Here is a 19,477-nt window from a genome sequence, read left to right on the forward strand (position 1 = left end):
ATTTTGGATACTAGCCCTTTATCTGATATGTCATTTGCTAATATCTTCTCCCATTCTGTCGGTTGTCTTTTGGTTTTGTTGACTGTTTCCTTTGCTTTGCAAAAGCTTTTTATCTTGATGAAGTCCCAATAGTTCATTTTTTCTGGCAGATCTTTTTATCTGTCAAATACACCAGAGAGTTGTTGTGAGCATCAAATAGAACAATGTCTGGCAGTGCCTGGGTGGCTCAGTCGGTTGAGTGTTCGAGTCTTGGTTTTGGCTCGGGTCATGGTCTCAGGGACATGGGATCAAGCCCTGTGTCGGGCTCCGTGCTCGGCGCAGTCTTCTTGAGATTTTCTCTCTCTCCCTCCGCCCTTCCCCTTCACTCTGTCTCTCTCTCAAATAAATAAATAAATAAATAAAATATTTGAGAAAGAAAGAAAAAGAACAATGTCCAAAGAAGCTCCTTGCACAGCTGCCACTCCATCAGGGATGTTGAGTAAGTGTCATGACCTGGTCTCCCCATCCCACCCCTTCTTGGAGAAACATTTTCTTCCACAGAGATAAGTATCAGAGACATTCATGGCATCAAAACAGGTTGGTTTCAGAAGTTCTCAACAGGCACCCCATGATCAAGAATTCCCTAAGAATTCCACCTGTATCCAGACATTGCTCAAGTTCACTTGAGAGACAAAAAGGTACCAACAGTTAGGGCCCAGCCCTGCAATGAAACAATCCATCTTTCAGACTAGCCGCATGAACCAGGTACGCTGGACTGCTTATCTCTGGGGTCAGCCAGCTTCTTGCAGCTTGCAATTAGAGAAAGTTCTTTGGGAAAACCAGAGCGTAGCAAGTATCCGATGTTAGTGCGGCTACAGATACGGAAACCGTGATCTCTGATTGCAGGTCATTTTGTTTTAGGTAGGTGGCTGATTTCCTCTCATTCAGTAAGAGCTCACTGAGCATTGTTCACATGCCAAGTGTTGTGCTTGATTACAGAGCTAGAGTTGCTTGAATTAATTTCTAAATGTTTGTTACCCCTAGAATTTTCCACTTCTCAGAAACTTGCTGGGATTGAGGAATGAGGATATGAATCACTCATGTTTCTACCTTTACCATCCAGACTTTTATGAGATCTTGAAAGACAAGGGAGAGAATATTGGGAAACCATGTTGAGAACCTGCCTTGTTCCATGCTCTGAGCTTAGCTCTGGGAATGGAGTTTTCTTACTGCCCTTGCTCACTGCCCAGATCTTGTTTCTGCAAAGGTCTTCAGCAACAATTCACCAGTGATTCTGAAAAATGGACTATTCTGAGCATTGGATCTCACCTCATTGCCTTTCTCTCTCTACTTAGAAGGGAAATGTGCAAGAGCAGCCTTGTGATGAGGACCCTGTACGTGCCTTTGAACATCAGAACTGATCCTTAAGGGCATGACACTTGGCTTGTGAAAGAAATAATGAAACTTAAAAAGCAAAGGAAAATCCTAGGAAGACCATGAGAATGCCAAAAATAAGATCTTGGTCATGTATAGGTTTGGGTGGTATTAGTTTTTTGATGTTATAGAATAACACATCAGACAGTTTTCCATTCTGAGTTAAATTGAGCACTTAAAGTACTGGTTTCATTTCTTGGTCGTTGAGCCATAACTTTGAGTTTGGTCTTGATTTGGAAACTGTGACATAATTGGTTATAGGCCTCTGTTGCTCAGTGCCTCTGGTGGGGTGGGGCGGAATTGGATGGAGGAACCCTGTTTTTCTTAGGGGGAGTGTTCATGACTCTAAGAACACTGACCTAAGAACCCACCCAGATGCAAATGCTCCCTGGTGTCTGGAAGTTGCTCTGAGTGAGTTTGACCTGCTGCAATTTTGGCTTTCTCTGTCTGGGACCTTCCTAAACCCTGCCTGTTGCCCTCTGACCCAGAGAATGGGGTCACTCCAATTACCCCAGCTCACAACCACCACTCTTAAAAGTTTTGATCAAGTGTGACCCCACCATCCCTAAGCTAAAGGAATATACTTCCCAAGTTAGTATGTAATTTTAGCATTTTGCTCTCATCATGAGCAAGCACGAAATAGTGGGATTATTTGTGTCTTGTGCCTTTCCTAATAGCACCCCTAGTCACACACAGTGGGCCAACATTGTTTTACCTGTTTAACGGTTTACACTTAGGGAAACTGAGACCCAGAACTTGGACTAAAGCTCACTGTGATTCTTTAAAGTAGGCTCTATTCCCAGCATGGAATCCATCGTGGGGCTTGAACTCACGACGCTGAGATCAAGACCTGAGCTGAGATCAAGAGTTGGATGCTTGACCAGTTGTGCCACTCAGGTGCCCCATATGATTCTTGATTATAGATTCAGACCAGGAGAACCTTGCAAATAAATAGTTACCTCATTTCTACCTAATTTTACTTATTTTGATTAGCTTGAGGCCCTTCTCAAATCTCTGAATTACCAATCCAGCCTTCTCCGCTGTCACCACCCAAGCATTGAGCCCACATTTTCCAAGTCTTACCTAATAAGTGCTCTTTATTTCAGTCAAAATTTTAGGAAACATTTAGTGTCTGTTTTCCTAAGTGAGTGTTTGTCTGGGTTACATAAGGATGCATCAGACACAGCAGACCAGGCTGAAGGTCACACGTGAACCAAGAGACTGGCTGAGGTACCTGTCCTTTTATGATTACTATTTGATGGAAGGCAGAGTGTTCCTCTTTGTATTCAGTGGGTGTCTATCTGTTGTTATTGATTATGCTGAACCCACTTTCCTGAAATGAACCTTTGTTAGCCTGTTCTAATTTATAAACGACTTTTGACATGAATGATGTCACTTAGTTGTTGTTATTCTACCAGGCGATTGATGTGGCTGTTACTGATCCAACCCAAGTGGAGGAGGCTGTGGCTGAGAAGAATGGCCTGTTGGCCACACTCCCTACCAGTGGTTGGCCCAAAGCCTTGACCCAGTAAAAGCCCACCTCCCCTAACTCTCAGGGGGTATTCTTGCGCAGCTGCTTCCTGCCATCTTGTGGCTTGGCTGGGCTCCTAGCAGCCGAGCTTCAGCGTGGCCCACTCATGTGACATTCCAAACTAGCTCTGACCATTAAGAGTGCTGCACCCGGCTCTGAACAGTGGGCAACTGTTAACCAACCTCAACACGACAGATTTCCAGATTGAAAATAGTAACCCTCTCATCCTGTTGCAGTGATCAAGAGGGTAGCGAATTCATGTCTCTCCAGATGTGGTTGGCATTCCCCCAGAAGTGCCTGCCAGGTGGATTGGGCAAGTTAAGCCAAATTCAAGATGTTGATCTGAGAAACCTCTGTTTCTTTTGGCCACAGGCCCTCTGTTTTTCTTTCTGAGTCAGCATTCCTTAGGGTCCTATGAGGACTATGGTTCATCTCACTCAGCTGTTTACAGACTTCTTTGAAACTGGAAAGATGAGTTCATTAAAGAACACAGATTTTTCCATCTTCCATCCATTGCTTTAATCTCCTGATTGATAGAGTTGGGCCAGAGACCAAGTCCTTTCCTTGCCACCCTTATAAGAAATGCAGTAAGTAATTCGAGGGACTTGGCAGCCAGGCGTCAGCATTGAGAAATCAGGTGCTAAGACAGGAAGGGCAGAGGTACCCTTTGGGAGGGCTGTTGCCTTTGACAATGGAGTCTTACCTTTCCAGCCAATGCTGTCATCTCAGAAAGTAATGTTGAGGTTTGGAGAAGCTTCACTTAAAAGCAACATCACCTTATTTGTTTAGTGGTGGTCATATTTTGCTGCTCAGATACAACATGAATGCAACATATGGTCCAGCAGATGAAGGCAAAGGGTGAGGGGCTTGTCAGGACATTGCCCCTTGGGAAACACCATCAATTGACCTTGTTACAACGGCTCGTTCGTTGACACTAAGCCAAGGACGGAGGAGCAGCTGGCCCTGAAATCGAGGATGCATCATTGTTCACATGTCTGAAGAGCCTTTTGCTGGAGAAATCTGAACAATATGCAAGAGCAAGAGTGGGGTGTAAAGCTTGTGACTTCTGCTTGACCATGACCGTGACCTGCCAAAGGAAAGAGAATTCTTAACCATTTTTTCCTCATGGTATTCCAAATCTTTGGATTTCTTTGGACATGTGTTAATAAATCACATTTAAATTCATAAGCCTCAATAATACTTCTCTGTTCCCTTTCTAATTTACAGCTTTGGATGTCTTCCCTCAGGGCTTCTGGCTGATGCTAATGATGTTCCCAGCCTCTAGCAACATGTTCTGAGCATCTACTGTATGCCTGACAATTCTAGGCATTGGGCAAACAAAAATAAAACGCCATCTTTGATTAGTATGGGTTTGCAAACTAACAGGTTGAGGCAAATGAATAAATAAATATATCCATGTAGTAAGTGATTTTATATTTGCACTTTCCTCTTAGTGAAGTCTCCCATCAGCCTTTGAACATGCTCAGGTCTCTTCATTCTAAAAAAAAAAAAAGAGAGAGAAAGAGAAACCTTCAACCTCCCACTCCTCACTTGCCCTTCTTTCCGCCATATTCACAGCTGTATTTCTGAAAACATTTGTCCCTGCCCAGTCAGCCCTCACCTCAGTCTTCCCAGATAGCTAATGGCCTTGTGCTACTACAGCTCATAGACTTTTTCAGCCCTCATCTGGCTGGTTCTGAAGAGAACCGGCACATGGTTCTCTTCTGACTCTCCTTACCTCCCCTTTGATTGGTTTGTGTAAGCCAGAAACCCAGGAATCCTCTGCTCCCTACCTTCTCCTACCTCCCACATTCCATCTGCTACCAAGTTGTCCACTGACTGCTTATATTTCTTCGTAATTCATCTTCTTTCCATCTCCTTGACCACCCCTGTGGTCTGTCTGCAAGGTGATTGCTGCAAAACCAAAACATGCCAGTGTTCAGCACCTCTTATGTGTTTTGCAATGGCCAGAAGCTAGGGTGACTCAAGGGGTAGCCTAGATGTTGGACCACAAAATAGAAATGCAGAAGCTGTGCTGCAGGTGATGAGGAGCCAGGGAAGGGCTCTACGCAAGAGCGTCATCACAGTTTACATTTTAGAAAAACGCTGTGGCGGCCACATGGAACCTGACTTGGGGGAGGGGCGGATGCATCGTGAGAAGGCAGCCAGGTGGAGGCTGCCTCCAGGCGAGGTTCTCTGCTTACCTCAAGCCATAGGAGTTTATTGTCGGGCCATCTGGGGGCTAAAGGATAAACTTAAACTCCTTAGTCTAACACTCAGACCTCCTTCCTCCATCCTCCTCCTTCCTCCATTCTCAGACACCCTCCCCTCCCTCCTATCTATTTGTCCATCCATCCGTATATACATACATTCAATAGGCCTGTATCTATTTCTCCACCCTTGCTTCCCATTCTAGTATATTTCTCCTTTTCAGATATTTCCCTTCCTGGCTGCTCCCTGTATTCATCTTCACAAATGAACTCCTGCAACTTTGGTTTTTTACACCCAAAATGCCTTCTCTCTTCTACTATTCCAGAACCTATAGCTGAACCTGGAGCCTATGATAATCTCTCCGGATTTCTCCCTGCTCTGACCTTAAGCAGTATTATGACGGTGGTGGAGAAACTGTAGAGCCTGCCTAGTCTACTGCCTTTACTTTACACAAGAGGCCAAGTGATTTAATGATCAGTGATTAAAATAGCCATTCTTGGGGCGCCTGGGTGGCACAGTCTGTTGAAAGTCCGACTCTTGGTTTCAGCTCAGGTCATGATCTCAGGGTCATGAGATCGGGCCCCGTGCCAGGCTCCGTCCTCAGCGCAGTCTGCTCAAGATTCTCTCTCCCTCTCCCTCTGCACCTCCTGCGTGTGCTTTCTCTCTCTTTCTAAAATACATAAATAAATCTTTTTTTTTTTTTTTAAAGATTTTATTTATTTGACAGAGAGAGATACAGCGAGAGAGGGAACACAAGCAGCGGGAGTGGGAGAGGGAGAAGCAGGCTTCCCGGGGAGCAGGGAGCCCGATGCGGGGCTCGATCCCAGGACCCCGGGACCACGACCTGAGCCGAAGGCAGACACTCAACGACTGAGCCACCCAGGCGCCCCTAAAATACATAAATAAATCTTAAAAAAAAAATAAAAGAGCCAGTCCTGTGGATGGGTCTGTTGCACATTTTTAACTATACCACATCCTGGGCCCCTTGAACATTTATTCTGTGTCCTGTTTTAACTTTTCTCACTTACTCATGACTGGATTATGCTACAGAAGCAGCATATGTAGTGGTTAGGAATATGGGCTCCAGAGTCAAACAAACGTGGGTTAGATCCCTGCCCTGACACCTACTTGCCGTGTAGCTTTGGATAAGTTACTTGGCCTCATGTGGCCTCTCTGTGCCTCATTTCCCATCTCTGAAAATTAGGGTGGTACCGTACTGTGGCACAGGGTTATTGCGAGGGCTAAGGAGATAATCCACGTAAAGTGCTTCAGATAATGCCTGGCCCCTTGTGAATATTCCATGAAGTTTCTCTAGGTAGGAGATTTTAAACACGGCTTGATGTCTCAGTGAAATGAAAAATCTCTTGAAGGCAGTAAACCGCACGTTCTGTATTGCACATTACAAAGAATCTCCCCAATCCCATACCGTAGACAAGGTGCGATCCCTCTTTCATTGATGAGGAAACTGGACCGTCGCCCAGAGACAGCAGGTAGGTAGCTGAGACTGCACGGCAGCATCAATGAGAAAAGACGTCCCCAAACCGAGCGGTTCCAAGGCATTTCAAGTAGAGTGACAAGGATAGAACCGAGCTGGTTAGAGGAGACAGACGGAGAGAGCTGAGCTCCAGGCTTGGTGAGGAGGGAGGAGGCGCTGTGCTGTCTTTGTCGGGGAGCAGCCCTTCCAGGGCACGTTCTCCAGTCGGTGACTGCCCTTGGCAGGAGAGTGCCGTGTTGACGGACTCAGAAAGCCCGTGGCGCAAAGCGTACACTTGTCGAAAGCGACATCTCCCTTGCCCCTGGAGGTTTATTCAGTTGTTGCTGAGGTGCACCAGCCAGGCTAAGATCCTTTCGGAGGGAACGGAGAACATGGCCTATGCATTTCAAAACTCGCTATTCTTTACTTTTTCTGGAACCAAAGTCAGTGTACGGAAGGGAAAGTTAAAGTAGTGGGAGGGGCACATTCCCTTGGGACCAGACTCCGAGACACCCTGAGACTAGCCGGCAGCACGGGCAGAGCAGGGACATGAGAGGGCCTGTTATGTAACACTAACCTGCTTGTCAACAGGGAACCAGGAAGCGTACTTCCTAGGAGGGATTTCCCCTTCCTGTTCGAAAAAGACCTGGACAGAGAGGCCGTGCCCTTTCAAAGTCTGTATATGTGTTTGGCCACAGAGAGGTCAGCCCACGTCTGGCATTGGTTCTCCACGATTTGTGTTTGTGCCAGGATGTCTGTTACAACGAGGGCCCTCTCTGCTGTGTGTCTACAGTCTCAGAGCGGGGACTCCGGACACCCCCCCGAGGTTACAGGAGGCAGGACAGTGGGCTCTACTCCTCGTTGCCGTGGCGCCTCGGCCTGGCAGCTCTCAGGGCCCTGTGCCTCACAGACACGGGTGACTGGAAGCACATAAGGCTCGCAGTTGGTTTCCTGCTCTTTTTAAGCCAATTGTTGGAGATTTTAAGACCCGACTTTGGTGACAGAAACCACCCAAATGCGCAGAAATTTTTCAGAACACACCCCTTTTTCTTTCCTCTCACCACTTCCTGTTTACAGGCTGCCTCTTCTGAGAGGACAGGAGACTGGGGGGCAAACAGCTCTGAGAGAGGGGCTACTGGGTCTGTGAGGAGAGGAAGCAAGGAAAGAGAGAGGAAGTGAGCGAGCAGTCTGCTTGTGTGTGTGAGGGGACACTGGTGAGAGGGAGGGAGGGAGGGAAGCAGGATCAGGAGAAAGAGAAAGGGAACTGGGCTTAGTCCTCCCTCCCCTCCCCAGCCTTCTGAGAGCCAGAATGGACTCCCGGAGGGGACTGGAGCTGCTGCGGAGGGAACCCACAGTGTGTTCCAGAGCCGGATGGAAACTATTTTGGGACCAGCTGTGGAGAGAGATGGTTTGTGCCCTGAGGGTCTGACGTCTGCTGTCTGCCTGGTTGTGACCCCTTGCTCCTGTGCTGGGTGAGAATGGGGAGAAGAGAATCACTTCTTGGTTCTGCCCGTCTCAGGCTGGCTCCCTCCTTTCTCAGGCCCCCCGGCCCTCAGGCATCTCCTCTGAGGTCACCCCATGGCCGCCTGGGTCCTCTGCAGGTGGGAGTCCAAGTCCAGCTTGGGGGTGAGGGGGAGCGGTGGCTTCCCTCCTGGGCCACTTCCGTGCTGCCTCAGACATACCTCCGGGAGCTCCCCCAGCAGGGCCTCAGGCCCCTTTATGATCGGGCCCCCCACCAAGGCTCTGGAGGCTGCAGAGCGGCTGCACCAGGTCCAGGGTGTTCTCGCTTTGGGTTGGACGTGGATAGGTAACCTCAGGGGAGCTTTTAACCCTGGGTGGTTTTGGACCCAACCTCCCAGAAAGTACTTCCCCCGCTATCCTCTGAGATCTACTCTGAGCTTCCCCTTCTCCTGTACTCCCATCATAGCATCGATGATGAGGAAGCTAGCTGGCATTTAGTGAGCACTTACTATGTGCCAAACACTGACTGAGGGCTTTATACAGGTTAAGCAATTTAACGCATACAACAACCCAGTGAGGGAGGTATTTTTATGAGCCCCACTTTAAAATGAAGAAACCAAGATACGGAGGGGTTAAACATCAGCAACTGCTGGTAAATGCCAGATTCAGGAGGCCAGCTCAGGTGTTCTGATTCTGGAAGCCACGTGTTCACACTCCCCTGCCCCATTTTCCCAACGTTCCCTTGTGTCCCCATTCTCCACCATCCATGTTCCATGGGAAACAGGCTCCTCTTCATCCTGAGCCTCTGCAGAAATCCCTACTCCCCCCTCTTTCCTGAGACTGGTGGGCCTTGAGAACAGTTGGCAGGGACTGAGGAGCTGGCCCCTCCTGGTCGGCACTCTCCCAGCCCCTCAGGGTCCCCTTTAGATATTTGCTTTCCACCTCCACCTCCCTCCCCTCCTTTGAAGTTCTGCCATCCCAATTACACCAGCCTCGACTTTTCCCCTTCCCTGTCACTTACTGATATCCTGACCATTCCTACATTCCCCAAAGACCCTGGGCACTGCCTCGCGCTTGCCCCTCTCCCCAAGCCCCACCATCCCTGCATCTCCCTGTGACGTTGTCCAACGCTTTGATGTCCATGTGCCTTGCTTGCTCAGATCCAGTGGCAGTTCACAGCAATTCTAGCCCATTTCCTGGGCACCCCTATGTGCCAGATACTGAGTTAGGGCTTTACCTGCAATAGCACCATATTTCTTGGCAACATTTCCATGAGGAAGGCATTGTCCTCATTGACAGATGAGGAAATGGATCTTCAGATGGGTTTAGGGACTTGGCCAAGGTGATGTAGTGAATGGTGGAGGACAGACTTGAACTTGGCTCCATGCAGCCCCTCAGCCTCTCTCAACACAGCTGGAAGCTTGAGCATCCCACTCTGGCCACAGCCCTCCCCACTCAGCTCGCCTCCCTTTCTCCCTGCATCTTTCTCTGCTGTGACCTCTTCTCTTAAGAGCTTACCATTCCCTCGATCCCTCTGTTTTCCCCAAAACCTTCTCTCTTCTGAATCTTTGTCTTCAGTTAGAAGAGTGCACAAATAGATCCCATCTTCAGAATATCCTGTCTGCCTTCCTCCCTGTCTCTTCCTTACCCTACGCAACCAGATCACGTGTGGAGCTGCCTGCTTGCAGTCGCCTCTCTACTGGCTGGATTCTGCCCTCAGCCCTCCGGACTGTGCCGAAACCCGGCAGCCACCTAGGATTTGCCCTTCTTGATCTCTTCTTGCCCTTGCCGGGCCTTCCCCTCATGTCCCTTTTGGCTTCCAGGCCACTGGTGCTCCTCTCTCCTGTCTAGCAGCTGCTCCACAGCCTGCTTCAAGGGTGCCCCTTCCTCTAAGTAGTCGGGATTCTATTTTATAAAGGGAGGGAAGGGGCCACGTCTTGGCCCACAGCCCACACAAGCACCGTTGTGCTGATGGAAAGCTGTTGAATTCTGTAGAGCTGAAATTCTGTATGAATAGACACATTTACAACTTCCTGTCCATTTAGCTATCAATCATTGTAACAAAGGTAGTACTAATAATAACTCGCACGTGGAGCGAGCCACAGCTTACAAAGTGCTTTCACATGCCCTTCAATATCCCTACCTGTGTGCAGTGGAAATATTTTTATGTCTGCACAGTATTAAACGGGCATCATTAAATTCAGCTCACTCTGCCAAGGCGTTGGGGGTTAGCATTACAAATGAGCTGTGTTTTGCTGAAGAGTCCTTGCTTAGGCCCTCTGGGTGTTGTTAGCCAAGATCAAGTCCCCAGTCCCCCATTTAGTTTTACTGGTGATTGGTAGGTTATCGATCCTTGGGATGGGGCCAGATGACCCTTGTTATTTTAATAACGTGTTCCTTTCCTCCTAGGGCATTAGGAGAGTCTAAGGGCTGACCAGATGATGTGGGGAATCTCCATGCATGCAGGTTGAGGGAAAGGTGTGTTGAGGCCCAACTGCAGGATCTAAGACATTTTAGGGCTAGGATAAAGTGTAACCAGATGGACCTAGTTTTTGAAGACCTATATGGGTCACACTTTTTTTTTTTTTAAAGATTTTATTTATTTATTTGAGAGAGAGCATGAGGTGGGGGAAGGGCAGAGGGAGAAGCAGACTCCCCGCCGAGCAGGGAGCCCGATGCGGGACTCGATCCAGGGACTCCAGGATCATGACCTGAGCCGAAGGCAGTCGCTTAACCAACTGAGCCACCCAGGCGCCCTGGGTCACACTTTTTAAAGGAGACTTGGAAGCTTTAAACCATGATGGCCAGTGGTTGTATGTTGTGTGCTGGCTCCCCACGGTGGTGGAACCTGCCTGGAGTACTGTGTTGGTCAGACGGAGTGGTCTGCCACAGGTGGGAAGGAGGACATGGCAGTACGTGCCACATCTTTGCTCTGGCTGCTTCAAGCTGTCTTCAAGAATCGAACTGCTTCACAAACTGAATTGGGGCGATCAGGGGAGCCAGCGAGCTACTGACGACAGGCATTCACGAGATTTCGGCCGTGACGCCAGGCCAGGAGCCAGCAGCTGCTTCCCTAGTTTGGCTTGTTGGGACTTGGCTTTGGAGTTGTCAAACATTTGAGGCCAAGAGCCACATAGATAAGGAGTTTCTGTTGTCCCACAGCCCCTCAGTAGCTCCCCAGGTGCTTGCTCACCACACTGGACAGGGCTGGGGCTCTTTGTGCTTTGTCCACTTTATAGCGGTCTTGCACACCGTTTCTTGTCATGTCCTTGCTGCTCAGGTGTTGTGGGAGGCTTTCGGGAGGGGCTCATGTCTCTGGTGGTGAGTCCTGTCCCTCTCTTGCCCTTGACCCCTAACTCGCCCTGCTTGAGCCCTAGGTCTGACCCTAGCCCTAAAGTCACTGACCTCTGGCTGGGCCTGCATGGTATCGGACGTGCCCAACGCAGCCAGGCTTATGGCTGGTCTGGTGGAGAGTACAGCGCAGTAGGCACCGTTGCCGACCTTCTCAGCAAGCAGATCCTATCACTTCCGTGTCTAGTCGCCATGGGGAGCAAGTTCCCCCTTCAGCGCACACACACGCTTCACCTGAAACCCAGCTCTTCAACAGAATAGTAGCCTACCTCTTCTCTAAAATGTTGGCCCTTTGGAAGACGATGTCAGGTTGTGTTTGGCTAATGTTGTATTGCTGCCGCACACCATTGGAGCAGGGAGGGAAACAGCCCTTACTTCCTGAAGCAAAGCAGCCCCTCAGGCCTGGGTACCATTTTGCTGTTTGTAAATACAGCACTGACTGTGCCTTTCACTCTTTGTGTGTTTGCTTTATGGGAAGGTGTGATGTACAGCTGCTGGAGAGTGCCAGAGCTGTATTAGAAACTTAGCCCAGAAGCACGCTCATCTCTGCAGCTCACTTTGAAATGCATTTTGGAAACTGTACTGATGGGTAGACGGAGGGAGGGGTGGATATGTGGTAAAGCAGCAGGTAACATGCAGGTGACGTGTTAACGGTGGAATGTAGGTGGCAAGTATATGGACGTTCACCGTCCAATCCTCTCAACTCGGCTGCAGGTTTGGAAATTTCCGTAATAAAATTGTGTGTGGGGGGGGGATTACCCCCAAGAGTGACCCATTTTTAATTGAAAACAGGCCCTTGACCAGGGTGACCCCTGAGGCTGGAGAGTGAAGGGGTTGTGCAGATTGGATCCATTTCATTCGGGAAGACTTCCCGTGGGGGGTGGTTTCCTGCCTGCCAAGGCTCAGAACCCGTGCTGTTCATCAACTGGGTGACAGGAGAGGTGTGCAGCCTCCCCATGCATGAGCTGTGCGCCCCGCAGCCAGCCCCCTCCGGCCCCCCGCCCCCGCCTGGTGTAACCCCCCTGGGCCTCACCTCCACATGCCAGCGTCTGGGGGTTCAGCTGCACTCACAGCCTCCTGCTGACCTGGGCCTGGCTTTTCTCACCTTTCCCAGAGGGCTGCCGTATGCCTCGGCACTGCCTGGGAAGTGGGAGTGCTCAGGATCGGCTGTGGCTCTGAGCCCCAGTGCAAGCAGAGGCTGTCTGGCGCGGGAGGGTTGGGAGACTCGGTCTCTCCAGATGGCCTCCCTCCCACCTGCAGATTCTAGGCTCTACGGAGCTGACAGAGCAGAAGGGGTGGGAAGCAAGTGGCAGGTGAAGAAGCTCTTTAGAATTAGGCCCTGACCTAAATTGTGGGTCACACTCATTGGTGGTCTCACAGAAGGTGCTGGGATCCAACTCCTGGGATAACTGGTTCAGGTGTGGGAGTAATGCAAGGCCTCCACCTGTGTGATACCCATCGCCTGCCGCTCCAGTCTCCTGCTGGTATGTAAGTGGGGGCTCAGTCAAGCAAATTAGTGCTCCTTTTAATCTTAGCCTTAGCAAAGCAGCATCAGGAAGGAAAACATGCTGCAATAATAGCATAAGGGAGATTTTGTAAAGTGAAGTGTCACGTATAGCACTGCTTTCTGCCTCTGTTAGTGCAGAGGATCGAGAATCTGCGGTCAGGCCCTTGGTCCCCTTGACAGTTGGCGCGCTCCGTGCTTTTCACCGAGCCACACGTTCACTCGCTCACACTCAACACGCTTGTCCTCTGAGCGGAGTGAGCCTCTGCCCTTGGCTCCTGCAGAACCTCAGGGGAGGCACACCCCCCCGCCCTTGCAGGCTGGGGAAAGGGTCCCTCCTGGAAAGGAGAGCAGGGTGCCCCTCAGCTGGTTGTCCTCTCAGCTCGGGCCTGCTCTGCTCTCTTTCCTCCCGAGAGGCAGTGGGTGCTGGAGGTCAGACTCCCTACTGGGAGTCCTGGCCCCACGGCCACTGCCTCATGGCCTTCCGCAGGACGTCATCTCTGTGTCTCGGCTACATCAGCTGTGGAGCGAGGGTGCTAAAGGTCCCTGCACGTGGCACGGTCGTCGGAACCGCTCACGTTCGTGCCGTGAAGCCTGATGGATATATAGCAAGTGCTGTTCAGTTAGCCTGCGCCACCCTCAGCCCCAGCTCCTGAATCCTCCCGCTCTGGGCTACAGGTCTGGGGCCAGAGCGAGAATTTAGCAGCACTGCACACTGTGGCTGTAACAAACTATCACGGAGCGAGTGGCCTTTAACAACACAGATTTAAACAACAACAACAACAACACAGATTTAGTCTCTTGAATTCTGGAGGTCGGAGTCTGAAATAGCTTCCACAGGGCTAAGGTCATGGTGTTGGCAGGGCCATACTCCCTCCCGGGCTCTGGGGAGGATCCATTTCCTTGCCTTCTTCAGCTTCTAGAGCTGCATTCCTCACATTCCTTGGCTCTCTGGCCTCTTCCTCCATCTTCAAAGGCAGCAGCTAGCATCTCGCTTCTGTTGTCCCATTACCACTGGCTGCTGTGGTCAGATCTCCCTTTGTCTTTGTCTTCTGTGGACCCTTGTGATGGCATCGGGGCCACCTGGAGAGTCCAGGAGATGCTTTCATCCCAGAGTCCTACACGGAGTCACAACTGCAGTCTCTTTTGCCGTAGGAGGTGACAATCACAGGTTCTGGGGATTAGGATGTGGACATATTTGGTGGCCATTCTTCACATGACAACTGAGACAGGAAGAAGCTCTCTGGGGTCCTGGTCCTGTGGTGTCCCTTGGGCAAATTCTGAACCAACGTGGAGCACTGCCCCAGATCTAGCTGGGCCGCACAGGCCTGTGGGCCAGGCCCTCTCTGCCCAAACAGCGCCGGAGGGCACCGTCTGTGTCCTGTCCTGTGGGCTCCCCAGTGCCTGGCCCATGGCAGGGCCTGGGGGGTGGGTTATATGTTTGTGCAGGCAGGCGCTCACGTGCTACGCATGTCCCTTTAGGCCATGGCGAGTGCCACTGTGGAGAATGCAAGTGCCACGCAGGTTACATTGGGGACAACTGTAACTGCTCTACAGACCTCAGCACATGCCTGGCCAAAGACGGCCAGATCTGCAGCGACCGCGGGCACTGCGTGTGTGGACAGTGCCGGTGCACGGAGCCGGGAGCCTTTGGAGAGACGTGTGAGAGGTGCCCGACCTGCCCAGACGCTTGCAGCACCAAGAGGTAATGGCACCCTCACTCCCGCTTCTCACCCCGGACCAGGCCTGTATTCTGGCCCATCGGGCCCTGGGGCTGGCCGGCCTCCGCTGCCTGGTCTTGCTGGGGAGCGAGACTCTTGCTAACAGTAACTCAGTGTTAACTACACGACATATTAAAATAGTGTTTTTGAAACGCTGGTTCCATGGGGATTTTGTAAAAAAATAAAAACAGAACCAAAAAAACAAGATTGCTATTCTGTTCCCAAATTTAGAAGTTACCAGATTACTGAGTTAAATTAAACTGGTTTTGGTACCAAAATAGTGGCTTTTCAGAGCCTTTCGAGTGCTATTGAGTTTTTCAAAAGGGGATTTAGCATGCATCTGTTTTTTCCAATGAGTTGGAGCTCCTCCCCAACATTAACATTTCCCAAATAACGGTTTACAGGACGCCCGCAGGGCACATGCGGCTTTGAACAACCCAGAATCAGAAGGTTGATTGGATGGGAGGGCATCCGACCTAGATAAGGCCTGCCAGACACAAACCACAGAGGCTTGTGAATTTTCTGCTCCACTTAGAGAGATCACGGAGCACTGGCTGTGTGCTGCGGCTGAACGCAGATACCGGACGGCGGGCACCGGGCCTCCGCTGCCTCAGCCACAGGGTCACGTTCCCCAGGCTGGCCTCCCGGCGGCCCTGCCCTTCGCCCTCTGCCAGAGTGCGCATGCGCAGGAATTAAAGGGCTTCAAGGAGCTATGCCATCAGGAAGGCAAGAGTGACCGTTTCTCTGGAATTTTGCTAGAGAAACTGCTGTGTCAGCATCATCCACGCTAAGGGGCCTGAGTGAGGGAAACGGGCACAGATAATCAGAAACAAATAATAATACAGACGTCTCTCTGGCTGGGGAATGCAACTGTGCAATTTTCTTTTGGCAGATTTCCCCTCTAAATGTCTGGCTCAGGCTGATAATGGAAGGAGTTCATGCTCTGTGAGCCCGCCGTGGCTGCTGGTCAGTCCTTGCTCAGAAATGTTCTGGGTGGCAGAACTCCTGCTTGGACGTTTGCCTCAAATAATCCAGGCGTGGGTAATTGAAAGCTGGCTGTAGATCGAGAGACAAGATAGACAGGGCCAGATTTTATTTTGTGTAATTGGAGAAGAGCAGGGGAGAGTAAGGGAGAAGAAAAACAGATCCACTTTAGACCCGCTAAGAGTGGAGAAATAACAGAAATCCAAATAGAAACATCCCAGGGAAGGAGGGTAGGATCCTGGATCTGGAGCCCAAATAGCTGTGGCCATCTGAGCATGGAGTCATAGCATTATCCACATTTGATGGCGGCAAGGGCCCTCCCCCGGCTGCCTGAAGCAGAACTCTTTCAGGTGTGTGCTCCTTGTCCTTGGGGCACATGAGGTGAAGGGGGGGAGGGGGCAAACGAGGACAACACACATGGTATCAATAAAAGTAGATAAAGCTCGTTTTCTTCCTTTCCTCTGGAGCCACAAGTCAGTGTAGGTTTGGCATAGGTCAATTAAAAGACCCAACAACCTTTGCTTTAGTCAAAATGGCACAACCCTAGCTGTAAATATTTCAGACCTAGAAAACATAGCACTTCTTATCCATTAAGCAATACCAAAGAAACAAGGAGAGCAAGGAGATGCCATAAGGAAACCACTCTTCCTTTTTCTTTATCTCTGGGCCACAATGACCCTCTGTCTCTTTCTCTGCCCAGTTGCAATTGTTGTTTTAAACAAATTCCCTTTGATAGTGACTGATAGCAGGCTGTTTTTCTACACTGTTTTGCCAAGAACCACCAGGTTTTGAATGCCTTATGTCGTTTTTTTTTCCCCTGGAGTTTCAGAACAGCCAATCTCTACTTTCTAGCACTAACCAAACATACCGGTACTTCACCTCGGGTGAGGTCACACTCAGCCTCAGCTGATTTTAATTAACAGCCTCTCTGAGTAAAGTCTCTCTCAGCAACTTGTTTGTTTAAAAGGCCAGACTTATTTTAACACATGACTACAGTATATCACAAGTTTCAACCCAGTGCGTGGAGCATACAAGTTAGACTGATATGTCCACATGGATAATTAGGGAATGTTTCCTGGACATGGTCCTGTGGTTTAATGTGGTTTAATGACAAGCGGGGTTGCAGCTGGAAGGCTCGGGGAACCCTCCCTGAGACGGAAGGTCGGCTGGGGGGCCACTTGCAGTATGTTCATCCAGGAGGCCCGAGGAAGGGCCTGAGCTAAACCGCCCCTTCCTGGCCCCCAGCCCAGTCTCAGTGGCCTGCCCTCTGGGACTCCAGCCTCAGGGGAAGGGCAAACATTACCAACTTGTTTGTAACTCCACACTGTTTCCATGAAGTCCTTCCCAGGAAAGTGGGATTTTTTGGCCAGTTCTGGGGTAGCTGAATTCTTAAGTCTTACCCGCTTTCTTCCTTAGCGTTCAGAAGGGGGAGTGAGGACTTGGGAGGGGCTTCCTGAGAGGCTGGGCACCTGTGTGCTGGACCCTCTGCCATCACTTCTCCCAGGCCCCATCGCCTCCCCATACACAAAGGGGGTCCTCGTGAAGTACTCTCTGACTCCCTTCCCGTGCTCCCTCCATAGTTTCTCTCCTGGAAATGTAGTAACCGGCCTCAGTCTCAAGGAATTAAAAAAACAGATGATGATAATGAAGGCCGTGCATTGTGGTTGTACATCCCTCTATATTTTTGCCAGAGAGCTTTCCAGACACACAGCCTCGTTGGTTCCCACGGGCCTGTGGGGTGAGCAAGGCGGCATGTCCCCCAGGTCGCTGTGGCTCTGTGGGGTCACCGCCTGCGCTCTGCACACTAGGCTCTTGGGCCCTCACTCAGGCTCCTGAGGAAGCCCCTGTTTCTGGGGTGCTCACCTCCCCTGCAGGCCACCGGGAACCATGGGTTCCCCACTAAGTCCCTGAGAATTCACCGACAGCTGGTTGTTTTGCCCCAACCCACTCCTCCCTGGGGTTCTGTGCTCCCCCCATCCCACCGTCCCCCAGAGGGGTCGGGGCCCTTCTCCACCACAGCAAGCTTTACAGACCCTTCGTCAAAGCTTCGCTACTCTGGCCCCACCTCCTCAGGAGTCATCTTCTCCCTGATGTAAACTGAAGATAGATGGGGAATATCTGGAGCTGGGTTTGACTCTGGAAAGTATAAGTACTGATCCTTAATTGAGCATCTTTGTTAAGCATTTTCACACAATGACAATATCTGACGTAAACTGTGCACCTGAGGTGGGAGGAGCGGGGCTCAAAGTGTCTCTCTTTGGCCCCTAACCCGATTTCTCCAGAAGGCACCTGTTGAAATGTAGGTTTCCTGGGAGGAGGCTATCACCCTATATCCTATACCAGAGTCTAGTGTAGACCAAGTCACGGGGGGTAGCCCAACTCACAGGCAGGCTCCTCTGGGAGGGAGAAGGGGCTAGTGCCTGAGGGTCTCCTGGACAGTGGTTTACCGTGCTCACTGTGAAGCCGAACCCAGAGCCCAGGCTGTGCCCTGGAGATGTGGATCTCATGGGGGTAGTCAAGCCCTAGAAGCAGTGTTTCCTGGAAAGGCCCCTGGAGAGTCTAATATGTAGGAGAGTTGAGGGCCCTGCCCTGGCAGGAATCTCCCAGTGGCATCCAGGGAATTGGGGTAACTTGAGGGCATCAGGCACTGGCCGAGGGGGTGTGAGGACCCCTCCGCAAGGCCCAAAACACCATTTCTTAATCACTCTGAAGTTCCTGCTTGGGGCAGACTCCTCTCCGGCATCGGATGCAACAGAGTGCAGACGGGTTTGGCTCCTGGTGTCTGAAATTGAAAGGTCTCCAACCTGCAACTTGACATGGAGACCAGACATGCCTTTAAACTCACATACATTCCTCCGAAGACCCTCCGGCTTCCCGTATAACAGCAGTCAGAGGCCAGCAGAAACACTGACTGAGGCCGAAAATGTGAAGACAGGACGAAGTTAGAGCCTTCAGGGGCCCAGGCCTGGCGGGAGGGCGGGCCACGCGCCCGTGGGAGCTCAGCTGCTGGTGGGGAGCTACCGCACAACCTCTAACACCCGCATTTATCCCCTCTTCTCCAAAGAGACTGCGTTGAGTGCTTGCTGCTTCACTCAGGGGGCCCGGTGGAGAACCAGACCTGCCACAGCCTGTGCAAGGATGAGGTGGTCACGTGGGTGGACACCATCGGTGAGTGTGCCCCAGCGGCCCTGGCAGCCAGCCCCTTCTGTATCTTGGCAGACACCTCAAGGCTTCCTCCCCGGGGGGACGATTCATCGGCAGGGCCGCCTGGCGGGGAGCAGGGCAGTTCTAGCCTTGCGTTAGGAACCACAGTGTCAGGGTCCTGGGGACTACGGGGGGCTCCCCAAGAGGACTTGGAGTACCTGTGCTAGGGCATAAGTTCCAGGCCCTCTGCATGTACAACCTTGTTCATAACTCTCTGTGCCATCCCTGGAGTCTGGCCCCTTTTTTTTTTTTTTAAAGATTTATTTATTTAACAGAGACACAGCGAGAGAGGGAACACAAGCAGGGGGAGTGGGAGAGAGAGAGAAGCAGGCTTCCCGCGGAGCAGGGAGCCCAATGCGGGGCTCGATCCCAGGACCCTGGGATCATGACCTGAGCCGAAGGCAGACGCTTAACGACTGAGCCACCCAGGTGCCCCAAGTCCGGCCCCTTCTTAGCCACATCTCTCAGGCTCTCTGAATACGGGTATATTAGGACAAGTCGTGTTAGCTGCTATAACAAACAAACCCCAGACCTCAGTGACTTAACAGAATGTAAGTCATTCACTGCAAGTCCACTAAAGACATTCCTGGTTGGCAGGACCTTCCGTGAGGTCGTTCCGGAAT

The 19,477-nt window shown here is 50.9% G+C and overlaps 1 protein-coding gene across 1 annotated transcript in view; it reads left to right on the forward strand.

Moving 5' to 3' along the window:
• The window catches only part of ITGB5 (integrin subunit beta 5), a 103,082-nt gene that overhangs the window by 77,814 nt on the left and 5,791 nt on the right, over positions 1-19,477 (forward strand). Inside the window, exons 10-12 of the mRNA XM_081814949.1 lie at positions 7,851-8,037; positions 14,428-14,650; positions 18,715-18,818. Coding sequence (XP_081671075.1) covers positions 7,851-8,037; positions 14,428-14,650; positions 18,715-18,818 — 514 coding nt within the window. The remainder of the gene's footprint in view (positions 1-7,850; positions 8,038-14,427; positions 14,651-18,714; positions 18,819-19,477) is intronic.

The sequence above is a fragment of the Leptonychotes weddellii genome, chromosome 1 (assembly GCF_054177405.1).
Source record: "Leptonychotes weddellii isolate Sample4059 chromosome 1, ASM5417740v2, whole genome shotgun sequence".
Taxonomy (NCBI): Eukaryota; Metazoa; Chordata; class Mammalia; order Carnivora; family Phocidae; genus Leptonychotes; species Leptonychotes weddellii.